The 15,082-nt window shown below is 50.2% G+C and overlaps 1 protein-coding gene across 3 annotated transcripts in view; it reads right to left on the bottom strand.

Moving 5' to 3' along the window:
- LOC102694327 (keratin, type I cytoskeletal 9-like) overlaps positions 1-15,082 on the bottom strand; it is a 46,688-nt gene that overhangs the window by 4,798 nt on the left and 26,808 nt on the right. For all 3 annotated transcript variants that reach the window (XM_069183959.1, XM_069183961.1, XM_069183960.1), the window contains 7 exons: positions 10,516-10,618; positions 6,275-7,630; positions 4,931-5,046; positions 3,577-3,654; positions 2,216-2,353; positions 1,335-1,456; positions 223-323 (listed from right to left, as the gene is read on the bottom strand). In XM_069183959.1, the coding sequence (XP_069040060.1) occupies positions 223-323; positions 1,335-1,456; positions 2,216-2,353; positions 3,577-3,654; positions 4,931-5,046; positions 6,275-7,630; positions 10,516-10,618 (2,014 nt within the window). The remainder of the gene's footprint in view (positions 1-222; positions 324-1,334; positions 1,457-2,215; positions 2,354-3,576; positions 3,655-4,930; positions 5,047-6,274; positions 7,631-10,515; positions 10,619-15,082) is intronic.

Below are 15,082 nucleotides of genomic sequence, written 5' to 3'. Positions count from 1 at the left end.
AGACGAAATGTTGCTGAACCTCTGGACTCGTGGGTATTAAGTGGGACGGGCAGCTGCTCTCCAACAGGTGGAGAGTGGTAGCCGTCTCTTTCTGGACTGGGGTCACTTCAAGGCCGAACGCCCACCAAGACTATCGCTTTCCAACCCTCCCCCATCACCTCTGAGCGTCTGTAACAAAGCCAGGACGCGGCGCCCGCGCGCTGCCCCGCGCGCCTCACTCACCGGCCGGCGCGGGTGCGAGGCCCTCTGCCGCGCCCTCCTGGCACCTGGCCCTGAAAGTGGGGTCCAGCTCCTCAGCGATGTTCCTGACGGGCTGCTGCTGCCTGCGAGGGAGACCGCTCGGTCAACGTCAACACCGCCACCGCCCCTCAGGTTATATAGCGCCTTTCAGACGCGCCCCAAAGAGCTTCGATTCTACGTTTCGCAAGAAACCAGCGAAACGTGAGCAGTGCCACAAACGCCAGTTGTTGGAATGTAAACGGTAGCATTCTGTTCTAGAGGGAGAACCTAGCGTCACACAGCTGACATGCATCAGCAGTCAGCTACAAACAAGGGTGCAAGCCAAGCGCCCAGTCGGCCTGGCGGCTGGAGACAGGGCCCTTGCTATAGAACAGGTCACCAAAGGGGTGTCGTTTGGGAGGACCACCGTTTCCAGCAACTTGCGGATGACGTCAAATGAGGAAGACTGGCAAACGTAGGAGAAGCAGCCATTTAGAGATCATTCACAACCGAGAAAACACTTGGGCAATTAAAAAGGCAATGTTGGGATACCGAGTTAAGAGGGGATAACTCTAATTAAGAGAATGTTAAGTAAAATTGATGCACTACATTGCCTCATTTAGAATATTGTATACAACTGTCGTCACAATATTTAAGAAGAGCTATTGCTCAGCTACCAGATACTTGTCCGACACTAATAGGCTGAAGGAACCGAACTTTTCTAGTCTTGAACCAAGATGACTGAGGGGATCCGATACAAGTATTTAAAGTCCTTAAGGGGACTGACTCGATTAGAATGAAGAGTGAAACAGGAGCTAGAAGACAGTGGAAACTGAAGTATTTAGAACCGAGAGCAGGAGACACTTTTTACTCAAGGGGTTGTGGACTACCAGTGGAAACTTCCACAGTCATGCTTAAGGTTTGCTACTTTTAAAATTGGCCATAACAAATATGCTCCATTTTGTTTCATTTTTGACAACTAAAAGCAGATACCCAATGAGCTTACTTCCCGAGTGCAAACAGACAATTGTTGATGGGTCCAGTAACTCCAGTTCAAAGTGCTCAGGATCAGGACGCCAGTAATGGCCGAGATACTAAAGGAGGAGAGGACTCACGGGCTGCTGGCAGTGCTGCGCAGCTGTGGGGGAGACGCACGGCGCTCTGGTGACCAGTCCTCTCCTGGCGGCTGCGTCCCCTCCCCGTCCAGGAGCTCCCGCTGAGCCTGGGTCACGCTCACCTGCGGCGAGGGGGAGGTCAGAGGTCAGCCTGAGGTTAAAGGTTCAGTGCTATAGCTTGGATCTTTCTGCATACAGGTACAGCACACCCTTCCCTGACCACAGGGACAGCCTGTGAGGGGGGGTGGAGCGGAGCTTGGTAGTTGGAGAGTTAGGAGTTAGGAGAGTTCCCACTGAGGGAAGAACATACTTGTTTCTGTGGACACCAGTCTGCCAACACCAAAACGGCTGCAATCCAATTTTCCTTAGGTGCCTGCAAACGCAGGACTGACCAGATCCAGAAAGCTTCCGAGATCGGCCAACGCCAAGGATCAAAGGCACTTCTCATAGAAGATCTTATGGGCGCAGTCTTCTCCTGAGTGCTTTCTCTGAGATGACCTCAAGAGACCTTCCCGTTACTGCTGCTGTTTGCAGAATCACACGACAAAGCACTCCAGTAATACTGCGGCAGGCCCGACGGATTTGATCATTGAGAGCACTGCGTTTTCTTAAAAGTTTTTGGCAACAGCAGTGCACTTTATGCTTGTGCTGCTTAAGGCTATGGCAGTAGTTCCTGTGTACATATTATTGTCCAGTGCAGCCTCCCTAGATCAGGGCATTTGCTAAGGGAGTATTGAATAAATGCAGAGCGAGCTGCTCTATTCCACTGTCAGACACCAGACTGGGCACATCTCTCTGATTCCCCAGTGCCTGGTCTGCTGCCCGCCTCAGAGCAGTGCCTGGTGGGAGACCGTGGCAGTGGCACCCCCTGTGGGCAGTACCTTTCTCTCTCGGCCACGCCTCCTCTCGGGTGGGTCGCCGGGGTCTCTGTGTTCGCGCCGCAATGACCCTTGACCTTCCAAATCGCGTGACCGGCGCTGGGTCTTCATCTCCTGCTGCTGCATGAAGTGGGCGATCTCCTGAGAGAGGGAGACAGAGAGAGGACAGGGCTGGTCAACCTGGACTACTAGGTAGCACAACACTAAACCACTGGTTCATTAGCACCTTAACACTCGCATGGCAGCACCCAAGATCTCTCCCACATGCAGTCCGGGTTCGATACAAGAAACGTCATTACTTGCCATGAGAGTGGAAGGGATGATAGATATTCTAGTAAATAAGGCTCCAGAAATAAAATTGACAACGTTGAGTGCAGGAAAGGTCTTTGTGCTTCTAGACTGCCTTGGCTCAAATGTTTTATTCACATAACCAATAACTAAACTAGGAAGGGAGAACCACAGAGATTTAGGATCCAAAACGATGCATTAATACAACAGCAAAAAAAGGCCATCACTAAGGATGCTGATGAGACCAGCTATACCTGCATTCACCTGTGCAACAGTTCTTTTCAGCAACCCATGAATGAAATAGTGTTACAGTATTCATTGAATGCAGAGCTTGGGGTTTTGTCTCTATGCTTTATTGTCATTTTGGCCTTTCTATTGCCCAGTCTGAGCTGCAAGAAGCAATGTGCTAAAGGGATCTGAACGTGCAAGTGGATTCTTCTCTTTCGTCAGGGAGCAAGTGAATATCTGAAAAAGTGCAGACTTTAAAATGAACAAATGCTGTGCTCAAGCATTTTTTAGAGCTAAGACCTCATTTGGAATTGGAATATGTTCTGAATTGTCATCGCACCATAAAAAAGATAATACACCCTTAAAATGAGTTTAGCGACACCCCTTCAAACTCGTACAAAGGTGACGGGGGACTTCAGCAGAACCAGTAGCAAAAAAAGGACACAGGATCACAGGTGGAATCCACAGGTCAACTTATCTGGGATGCAGGACAGAGAACACTCAAGAACACAGAAGAGGCCACAAAACAAGAGGAGCCCATCAGGGAGCTGGTAACTTAGTGATCAGGAGATCTCACCCGGCCGTTTCTTGGAAAAAAACATCCCAGACAGGCGGCCGAGGCCCAGACTGCGGGCTCCTTGGGGGAGTGGCAGCAGCCTCAGTGTGTCTGGAGACGTAGGTGCACAGACGCAGGCCAGCGGAGCACGGCCCCACTCCGTACTCAAGAGGACTGGAAGGTTAATGTCTTCAGAGCCATGCCAACTCCAATGGGCAGCCCGACAGGACCAAAACCAACAGCAGCTGCCCCCAAGAGCAAGAGTGACGCCCCCCCAGGGAGTCGTGCATACCTCATCCTGAGCCACCTGGGCGGCTATGAAGTCTTCCGCTGGGTCGGGGTTCTGCAAGCCGGGTGAGGCCGGAGGGCTCTGAAACAACAGCGGTCCGAGTCACAGAGGGTACACTCCGGATCTGGAGACTCACGCGCCTGAACTGCAAGTGCGTGCCCTACAGTACACTCCTCTGCACTGAAATGAAATATGAAATGGCTAGGGGGTTGTGGGTTCGAATGTGGCATGCCTGAGCAGGGTCGTCACTGTAAGCAGGAATTCTCTCTTAACTTAATCATCTGGTTGTATAAAGGACAAATAAAAATAAAAGAAAATTCCACAGAGAGCCTGGGGTTCGTGAGGCACTGACTAAAAACCTGGCTCAACAGCACAGTTCTTCTGCAGGCAGGTTCACAGATCTGTGGTGGAGGTCTGGACTGGCCTGGTCTGCTGTGACACCCGGTCAGGGAAGCTTACTAGGAACTGAATATTTCAGAATAAAGGTGCTACTATAATCGTGGTATAAATGACAGCACCTGAACGAGAAGTGCATTCAATTTCACCTGATGTGCTTCAGAGTTATTTCTGTGTCTTTTGAGAACATGCATAAAGAACAACACAGTGAACAGCACATACGTGTATTGTGAAACTTAATCTGGTGGTATCTATAATATTTAAATAACATAATGATATATAATGGTCAAATTAAACTGTTTATCTGTTTGTAGCTTACTTTGAACAAATGCTATGGACGACTGCATGTGGGTAATTGAACAGTAGCAACAGAACTGTCCAGTGAGAGACTGACATAAACCTTGAACTGAAAGAATTAGAACTTCTTGAACCAAAACAGGCCGTGCTCAGGGTGAAAAAAACCCTTTCTGATACGGGATTCTGTCCCGGGTCGGGGTGTGGGTCAGCACTGTCCTACACGGGCTGCAGTGGGACTGTGTCCTGGGTCGGGGTGTGGATCAGCGCTGTCCTATACGGGCTGTGGACAGGTTCTGTCCCGGGTCGGGGTGTGGGTCAGCGCTGTCCTGTACGGGCTGTGGACAGGTTCTGTCCCGGGTCGGGGTGGGGGTCAGCGCTGTCCTGTACGGGCTGTGGACAGGTGCTGTCCCGGGTCGGGGTGTGGGTCAGCACTGTCCTATACAGGCTGTGGACAGGTGCTGTCCCGGGTCGGGGTGTGGGTCAGCGCTGTCCTATACAGGCTGTGGACAGGTACTGTCCCGGGTCGGGGTGTGGGTCGGCGCTGTCCTGTACGGGCTGTGGACAGGTGCTGTCCCGGGTCGGGGTGTGGGTCGGCGCTGTCCTGTACGGGCTGTGGACAGGTGCTGTCCCGGGTCGGGGTGTGGGTCGGCGCTCGGGACAGTACCACTCTCAGGAGCAGCTCCTCCTCGTCCTGCAGCCGGCGGGCCAGCTCCTCGTCCTGCAGCACCTGCTCCAGCGCCCCCAGCTCCAGCGCCGCCACCTCCTGGCACAGGTCGGCCCCTAGGAGACAGCACAGTCCTGAGCCAGCTCCGGCCCGCCTGGCACGGCCGGGAACAGGCCGAGAGGGAGGACAGGGAAGCCAAGCCCCCAAAGGAAAGCGACGCAGCACCCCGATCTTCCAACATCCGCTGGCCAGCCCAGAATTTACACCTCCGTTTCTTTGGGAAGAACAATTGATTTGGGAATTTCCCCAAAGATGCGCAGGAGAAAGAGTTCCCTTTTCTTCTCTTTGTTTGGCAAACCAGCAAAGCAGTAAAAGCAGTAAAAAAAAAATCACAGCACTCGTTCTGAGATTATGGGTTGCATCTATCAAGGTCCTTCCCCCAGGTGACTATTTAACAGCAACGCGTGTCAAGCTGGACAGACACTTCCGCTGACCAAGGACTGATGGGTCAGCTCATCTGGCCACGGAGACCCACTACCCTATGAGTTTTATACACTGCCTTAGAAGGTCAGTAAGCAGAGATCTGAAGATCTGTTAACGCCTCATAATTAAGCGATTGACCGATCCAATTAAGTCAATTGGTGCTGAGTCAGAACAAAAAGCAGAAGACACTGCGGCTCTCCAGAACCAGAGATACTGACCCCTGATCTAACCCCACTGGGTGTGCGAACTGCCGTCAACCACAACCTGAAGGGAGGCCCCGGCAGATGAAAGCCACAGTCCAGAGAGAAGAAAGACAGGAAGTGTTCCACTCCTCCACCCCTGGATATTTCACAATCACATCACACCGTATGTAGATCGTACAGCAAGCAACAAAACCATGGATAGTGCTTTCTAAAACGTTCGCTGCACCCACGTGATCTGGCTCACACCTGAGAGGTCCACAGAGCTAACTGCTTAACGTTGTGCTGGCGCTGTGGTCCAGCAGTGTGCATTTCAGGGAAGGGAAGCAAGCCTCAATTACCATCGCTCACTTTCTCCACCTTTTCTTCCACTGGGGAGAACTTGCTCTGCTTTAGTTCTTTCAAAATGAAGGCCAACCGAAGCACCAGCTGGAAGCAGATCTACTACACCTGACCCTTCCTGCCATGTCTCTTCCTGGATATGGACCTTCCAGAACTGCCTTCAGAAGGTGAGCAGCTTTGACATGAAGCACAGAATTTCAAGACACATGGTTTTGGCCAAGTGACAGGAGCCTGGCTGCAGGGCGGGCAGAAGCCGAGAGGCCAGTGGCCTGCTGGTCTTCGCCCTCCGGCCCCCAGGCAGAGGGGCGGCCGCCGTTACCTGATCTCCTGCCCCCGGCGCTGGCCGACCAGCCGCACCGGCGCCGAGCGAGGTCCTGCTGGCTCCTCCCACCCCCCTCCTCCGAGCTGGAGTCCTCAGCCCCGCCCCCGCGCCTGCTGGCTCTCCGCCGTGCCCCGCGGCCACCGCCGGCACCGCCCGGCCCACCCCCTCCACCGCCGGCACTGCCCGGCCCGCCCCCTCCACCCCTGTGCCTCGTTCCTCCATGGCCACCTGCATGGAAGGTCTCCCCGTCGTACTCGTCGCTTGAGCCGACATCGCTGTAATCGCCATCGCGGCGAACCCTGTCGCCGGGCGCTCTGCGGTCACCGTGGAAACTGCCGATGCGACGATGCCCGTCCTCCTCTTCCCTGTAATCTCCACGGCTCACCCCGATGGACCTCCTTCCATCCCTAAACTCTCCGTGGCAACTGCCCCTCGGTATGAAATCGCCACACTGAAGCCGACCGCTTTCCTCGGCCGCGTATTCTCCCTGGCTGCTCCTTCCGTCCCTGCGATCTCCACGGTAACTGCGCCTCGCTGCTGCATCCCTCTCTAGGAAGTCGCCGCGGAGACGGCTGCCGTTTCCCTTTGTCTCGTCTCCATGGTAACTTTTGCTAGAACCTCCCCTCCCCCCCTTGACGTAACGGAGTTTTATTGCGACACCCCCGGCGCCGCTGTGGCGACTGTCGCCGCCGTGGTAGCTATGATGACGTCCTCCATCGTCTTTAAAGTGCACATGGCGGACCTGGGCCGCTTCCCCGCCTCCCTCCCTCCACCTGTTCACCCTGATTCGGATGCGCAACCCGCTGGGGCGATCGCAGCTCTCCCCGCCCTCCGCCCTCCTGAAATCTCCGTGGAAGCTGCGACTGCGCCGCGCGGGCGCGCCCCCGCCCTGTCCCCACGCCCTCGGGCCTCCTTCCCCTGTACTGGCCCCGAACCCCAGGAAATCGCCGTGCTGCCCCCCCCCTCCCATGGCGAGGCCGGCACGGGCGTGGTGCAGGGCCACAGCGGCACTGAGCGGCTTCTCCGGTCTGCGACTCTGGGCGCTCCGGGGGGCGGCGGAGGCGAGTAAGGGGTCCTCGTCCTCAGGGCCGTCCCATGAAGTGCCCGAGTCTCCCAGGCGATTGGCAGCAAGCCCCAGGGTGCCAGCCTGGGCCCTGCTCGCCCTGGGCACGAGGCGGCTTCGGCAGACCGAGTGCTCGGACTCGGAACGAGGCCCGCGGTGCTCCTCGGCCTCCCCCTCAGGCTTAGCGGGCGGGGCAGATGAGCCCCCTCTGCTGGCTGGAGGCTGGAAGAGCTCGCCCTCTCCTTCGCCGCGGCAGTCGCGTGCAGGCTGGGCCGGCGGGCTGGAGCTCGCTTTAATCAAGCCAAACATGCAAACACAAAGCAATGGAGCGGGGCGTAAGCAGGTTAGTGGGGGGGGAGAGTTAGGCACGGTCAGTCGGCGGTCTCTGGTTAATAAAGCTGTCAGGCAGGACCAGCACGGGCTGTGAGATCTGAAAGATTAGTAATGGTCATACAACAACGCACAGCGCTACCGATACAAAATGAAAAGAAAACACATCGACCACCTTATCCACTCCAGAACTAATCAAAGGAAAACTAATTAAAAAAAGCACAGGTGCTCGGTAAGAGGATTTGTTATTCCTGACGCATAAGGAAAAAGATATGAATAGGAAATCTGGTGCTTTTATGTTGCACAGTTTATGCTGCAGTTTACAAGCAGCCCAATTTCTGACAAAAAAAAGATTTCTGCAGTCACCGTGTTTATGTATGGAAAATGATCATCTCTGCACGTGTGCTGATCAGTTTGTGTGTAGCAGGGGACAATTCTACGTCAATTTCCCAAGATGGCTTTCTAGTTCAGAATCTTAAATCAGACTCCACCTAGAACTCGGGCACTGGAAAGCACATCCTAGCTAGAGGAGGGGAGAAGCATCAAGAGGGTGTCAAAAATGATCAGGCTGATCAAAATGTAGCCAGGGCCTCTTGATAAATATGCTTCCAAATCAAAATGCACAGTTTAGAAATGAGTGTTGGAATAAGATGAGGAGAATCACTCCAAGCAAAGCTGCATAACAACCTGCTGGGAGGAGAGAGGCCAGAACAGTATTTGTGGTTCTGTCAAATCATGGTCAGTGACTGGAAGAACTGCCAAGCTACAAACAGGAAACCACAAGTCCCCATGTTTAGGGCTTACGTGCAGGCATTGAGAGGACACTAAACAGAAAGAACGTCCTGTTTAAAAGCAAAACCAAAGAGCTTAGATCACAGTGTGCGGATTGGGAAAGAATTCCAGAGATTCAGGAGCAGAGCTAGACCAGCTTAGCCATCTACTCAAGAGCGTATGAGTTAGTGAAGCGACGCAGCCCAGTTTCTTCCAGGCAAGCCACGCATTCATTCGAACTGCACACCTAAACCCACGACATTCACTGATCACGCCTGCCAAACCACAAGCAAAAACACTGCCAATGTTTGAATTTCCGTCTTGAAAAACATCGGAGGGTTACAAAATTAGAATTCTGAGAGTTATAAAATTAGACAAAAAAAAAGTCAGCTTCTACCTACTCACGAACGGAAGCACTGCGGGCAGAAATTAAAAGTCGTTACTTCGATATTTTCCCTTTAAACGAAAAAAAATGCTTCAATTTCATCAATTCAGACTTGTTCCACTACAAAAAAAAAAGTGATAGTCGTGTGACTTTTTCCGTTTGCAAATCTTTTTGTTTGACTCAGACAATTACAGATTTCAAAACCACCTCCTACATGAATAAACCCCTCGGATCTGTAACACAACTGAACAGAGAACGGAACTCGAGCCAAGAGCTAACATAGGGTCTTCCGAATTTTACTCCAGACAAACTGGAACAGGAGAGCTGATCGGTCCTGGGATAGAAGAGACCCTGGGAGCAGGAGAGGGAAACACCTGCTGTGTCTCGTGTATATTCCGAGTCTGGCAGGATAAACACAGACAAAAATCCCATCAACACAGCACGCGCGTAACTTTATCAACACAAAGATTGAAAGCTTGACAGTTATTATTTATCAAGGACGATAAGGCTGACATTTCCCTTTGTCTCATCTCCATGGTAACTTCCATTTTTCCTTTGTGTGCAAAGCACGTTATCTTCCCATTTTCACAAGCTGAATGCATTCAACCTTTGGAACGATGAGATGCTTTTGAAAATCGACTTCAACTGTCTGCAGGGATTAAAGATTTTATTTAAAAAAAAACTTTTGGTTAGGGAAGCACATAAGTCAGGCAGTCTACACTTCGACAGTCCTGATACTGTAAATGTTTGCTTGAAGTGATTTCAAACCCACAGCGCAGAAGCCAGGACTATTCTGTTCTTAGAGATGCACTGAAAGTGCTAGTGCCTTATTTCTCTCAATCTAGTGACTGGCCTCCAACCGCCACTCATGCGTGAACATGAAAACACGTCATTTAGCTTGTTACATTATTGCGATTTCTGTGAACACTGAGGTTCTGCTCTTCCAGTCAGGAACCCACAGGACGAAGCAGGAAGCTTTGCAATATTTCCCTCTGAACAGAGGAAACCAGGCCGATGCTTTAGCATGGAGCAGTAACAGACATGGAACCAACTGCAGGCTTCATAATAGTAATAGTCAACACTGGTGGATATTATACCCTTACTTCCTTTCCTGTACTGCCAGGGAACTTTGCACAAGCACCTCATCCCTATAATGTTCTCGGGATGAAGGGCTTGTGCAAAAGTAATAGGTCTTCTTTCTAAGTAACAGGAGCCTTATTTCAGGCAAGCAGCCTCACTGAGAACAATGGTGACAACGCAAATGTTTGTGCGGCAATTCTATAACCACATTTCCTCTCAGCCTTTTTAAATACTGCTAAAGGATATACACGTATCCCAAAGATATGTTTTTCATTATATAGGTCCACATGCACAAAAACTATCTTGTAGAATTGAGACAGGCCTTTTTTTGTCCTCTGACCCTGTGACTCTCTCTGGCAGCTGGTCAGAGTGAATACTCTCATGTCGTTGATATGAATGCTTTTACATGCTGCGGTTCAATATATATTCTGTGCTTGTCCTGGCATTTAAGGCCTTCAAGAATGATTGCATTGAGAGCACAGCAGCAGAAGATACATTTTTGTGTTTCCCTAGTCTTCTCTCTGAAGGTGCCATCTCATTTTAAACCCCCCCGAGCTGCGCTGCTACAATTCTGTTTGTGCGAAAGGGGCGACACTGTTCCTACCATACCTCCAATGGTCGAGAGGCCGTTGTCATGGCTCTGGCAGCTGCTGTCCAGCCTCCGCCTTCTGATCTCCAGCTCCTCCTCTTCCTGCAGCCTTTTGGCTATTTCCTGTCACAAACACATTCAGAAGTTCTTTGAGGCTGTAAAGTGAGTACTAAGCAGTCACTTGACTGGAGCATTTTCTAAAGCAGCGCACATGCGCTAGAAGGAGTTTACAGCAGAGCAATAAGAAACAATTCCCAGTCTCAGAAGATTGCCATAGACGGGTATCGGTGTTTCCAGTTCTGGTCCTGCATTATCCCAGATCTTCCAATTCTCATTCCAGCACAGCACTCTATTTTATTTACAACAATTTAACTTTCAAGCTATTTTAAGTATTTTCGATGGCAGGACGGAGTTAGAAACTCTGTTGGCCAGACGCTACGACCATGTGGCACTTAACCCAGGACAGCTCTCCAACAATGGCTGTAATGTGACCTCTGGCCACAGCGTCTTTCACACCAGTTTCAGCGCAACGTTAATTCAGAATAAGGAGCTGTTGAGACAGCAGCCAGTGCTGTGGTATCCCCGATTTCCCTAAGACGGGGTTCTTAAACTTTCTGGACCAAGTACCACCCCTGATCAAACCAAGGCATCCAAGTACCACCTACAAGTCATCTTCTCATAGGAACCCCAGAAAATCTCAATGACCAACTTGAGCGCATGCGCACACATGCTCACATATAATAAAAACAGCCCGACACTTGCTAACGCTAGCAGTGCTGTCTGTGTCAGGTTCAGCAGCAGATCTAGTGTCGGTGGCCGATGTATAATCCACCTCGTTCGTCAGTACTCTTGGCGTCTATTCCTTTCAGCCATGAAAGGATACTTGATTTTTGCGAGGTATTCATTTTCGATCACTTGCTCTGTTGTCGAATGTGGCACTAAGTTGTCTCTCTGGAAGCTGGAGAGGAGTTTGAGCACAAGTATTAGCGCGCTCTGTATCGACGTACAGTAGCTAAGTACGTAGGCTGCGTATTTCACACTAATTATTAAAATAGAAAATATGAAAACCCGTCTCGAGCTTTCTGAAACCGATTAAGTAAACAGATGAAAAATTTACATAATTTTGAATTATTCAAAATTATTCCATTTTTAATTCCCAATTTTTCCTGTGCACACAACAAATTTCCAGGGTCATCTGTCGTACCACCTGGGGGCGCTCTGCCACGGTTTGAGAACCACGGCTCTTAAGACACCCACCTCTACGAGAAGGAAATGGCATTTGGAGTGAATCCCATCTGCTCGGCCTGTGGGATCACTTTGTGGTATAGAAACGGGGTTCTGCTTCGATCAACGAAACTGTTAAGGGCTCTGCGGCTGTAATCCCAGAAACACATGCAAGGACGTAACAATGGTCAGGAAAGCCCATTTCAAGGCGAGCTGTGCATGCCGACTGAGGATCTACCGGAGACCCTCCCCGTTAGCTTCGACTGTGCAGGTACAGTAAGTCTAGCACAAGCAGGTCCCGTGTTCAGGCACGCACAGCGAGACTACAAGGCTGCGATGAATGGAAAGGAGAGTGGGGGGGAAGGAGCAGGAAATTACGAGCCGTCTGGGCCGACAACAGTGCAGAAACACCTGCAGCCTGACTGTAAACGAAGCTGCCAGGGGAGCCAGCCAGTGAAAACCAAACTAGCAGAAATAGACTCTAAAAGAACGCAGCCCCCAGCTTGCGTAGTGTCACTGCAGCTACGTGCTAAACTGAGTAGGGGGGGGGGCGGAGGAGGGGGGTTTCCAGAGAGCCAGAGCCCCTCTAAGCCCTCCTCCTGCTCGGCAAGATCGCCTTCACCAGTTATTTCATCTTCCCAGCAGAGGACACGGTGTCTTCAAACCCCCCCGCCCCTGAGCCCCGAGCCACGTCATCTGGGCTCCTTCACAAGAAGAGTCAGAGAGCTCGGGTCGAGGGGGGGGGTTCATTTCCTCCCTGTGGGCTGCCTCGGTCTCACACTGACCTCCCTCGCTGAGCGTTTCCAGCTCAGTTTCCATCGCCCGGTGGAAACAGGCGTGACTGGGGGAGGGCCTCAGTGCTGGAAACAGGACGTCACGCCGGCCCTGCGGCCGGACCACCACGTACTGCGACGACTGACCGGTCGAAAAAAGGGGTCGTCTCGCCTTTCGCTGGTCGCCCGCGTAACGTCATTGTAAAGCGAGAACATTTTCTTTTTACAGAAAGAGACAAGTGCAACCAAAAAAAAAAAAAAAAAAAGATACAAGTCCCCACTGTGAGATGGTCACCGCTGTGTTAACCGAACAGCAAACATCTCCATTACGATATCCAGGAAGACAATTCAGTGAAAGGTCTGTTCCTAGGCAGGGGCGAATGTGTTTTTGTAGAAAATGCTTTGGCGCTTCCAAAAAGAGATTCACTGGCTGAATTTCAGTTATACAAGTAAAATAAATTCCTCAGTGGCCCAGTATGGTTACTGCGGGGTGGTCACTGTTCTGTAGAAGCCACTGTCAATTAGATATGTAATATTGTACTTCTTGGGCATAAAAGACAGCACTGTTTGTAAGAGGAGTGATGTTAATGCTGGATGAATTCCACTCTAGGTGGGTATAACGTACCCTGACTCAAGTTCCCCCTTAGGTCAATTAGTGAAAATGTCTCTGCCTGATGCAGACACGCAGACCCAGATCAGTAAGACAACAGGAACAACGCAACTCTGCCTCCAACAAAGTCAATCAGCACGGAGGCTGAGGTGTTGATCCAGCTCTGGTGTAAAGGCACAACCAGGACCCCGGCTCTGGGGGCACAAATACAGCAATGAACTTGTATCTGAAGACAGTCGGCACCCAAGGATTCATTCAGTGTACAGTGTGTTTACTGTAGACCACCCATGTGCGTGCATTCAAGCCCAGTTCCTTCCAATCTCTGCACTCAAGGAGTTAAACACTCGCACTTTTGTTAAGGTCTACTTTAAACTGAGTAGAGTAGTAGAGTTTATTGTCAGGCAGACAAGTGCAGTGAAATGCTTATTTGCATGTGTGCTCCTATACAAGGACATCAAGGAAACACCAAAAACAAAAACACAGAGCAGTGACAGCAACAACAAGTTAAATAACATACATCTTGGAGAAAAAAAAACCCATCAGTGTGAGCCAGTGGTGGGGGTAGAGTTCAGTAATCTGACGGCTTGAGGGAAGAAGCTGTCTGAGTCTGGGCGTTCGTGCCTTTATACTCCCATAACGCTCACCAGAGGGAAGGGGGAGAACAGTGAGGAACCAGGGTGGCTGGTGTCCTTCACGATACTTCCAGCCTTCCTGAGGCAGTGAGGAGTAAAAATATCTGAAATAGAGGGGAGCTGTACTCCAAAGATGGACTGGGCAGACCTGACCACCCCCTGTAATGAGCTGCTGCCAAGCCACACTAATTCCACATGTGAGCACACTTTCAATAGCCCACCTGGGAAATGTGGCAAGGACAGCTGAAGGCGTTAACTGAGCTGAAGGATGCTATTTCCCCCCCCAGGTTTTGTACTTTTAACTGGATATCTGTAAAAACTCCACTACACAACACCAAAGAAAAATAGTAAGTTGAATTTAGTAAAGATGTGAAAAAGGATTTAGAGGAAGCGAGACTGGTTAGCTTCAGGGTAAACAAGTCAACTCTGATGTTGTGCATTTGTGAAGCACAGGTTTAAAAACCTGATAAGCTTCTCAGAATCTCCCTTCGGGGAGCTCTAGTTCTGGCTGTGGGACTGCAGGGCAGCAGATCAGCCCTTCTAAAGTTCTGTGATTAAAAACATTCCAGACAGAAAGCCGAGAAAGAAGGTGGTTTAAAAGATATTTGTTCATGAATAAACCTGTGGTCTCACCACCAAACAAAACAAGTCAAGATTTGACAATGAGATACCGATGCACGTTACTACAACTTACTACAGCGCACAGTTCACATTCTGCAGAAATAGGTCCTGATAAATCTGATAGAGAGAATAATACATTGAAACCAACCAAAAACATCTGTGCATTTTATTACCACATAAAGCCACAGCGACATGCTTGTCAATGAATCAGCTTTTGATTGCTTATATGCCATTTCCAATAGATGGCGACATAACCCAAGTATTGGCACCAGACGCTGCTTTGCTTATAACCAGGCTCGAAATGATGCAAATTGCACCACAGACGTGAGTAATGTCACCCACACTGGGATTAATGGAGAAATACAGACGACACACCACAGTTTCACCACATTTTTATGCAAGAAGACCGATTCCAACACAACTTGGTAAAGATGCTCTCATACTGAAATGTCTGAAAATGGTCCCTCAGTAATTTATACTAAGTATAAGGATATTGGCTAAAAATACTTCATGCATTGTCTTCTGCCAAGACAGTTAGTACTGATAGATTTAGGGTTGTTCTAGAAAATATCGCTATTTTATTTTGTGAGATTATCACAAGGGATGAAATATCAGATTTGTCTCAAGATTGGATCAACAGTGCAGCTATAGCTGCAGCTCAACTACTTCGTAAAAACTAGGCTCATGGGGAGCCTAGTTTAATTAAAAATATATTAGGGGTTCTCTG

The sequence above is a fragment of the Lepisosteus oculatus genome, chromosome 25 (assembly GCF_040954835.1).
Source record: "Lepisosteus oculatus isolate fLepOcu1 chromosome 25, fLepOcu1.hap2, whole genome shotgun sequence".
In the NCBI taxonomy this organism is placed as follows: Eukaryota; Metazoa; Chordata; class Actinopteri; order Semionotiformes; family Lepisosteidae; genus Lepisosteus; species Lepisosteus oculatus.
The sequence above is the reverse complement of the archived record's forward strand: the minus strand, read 5'-3'. Positions and strand labels throughout refer to the sequence as shown.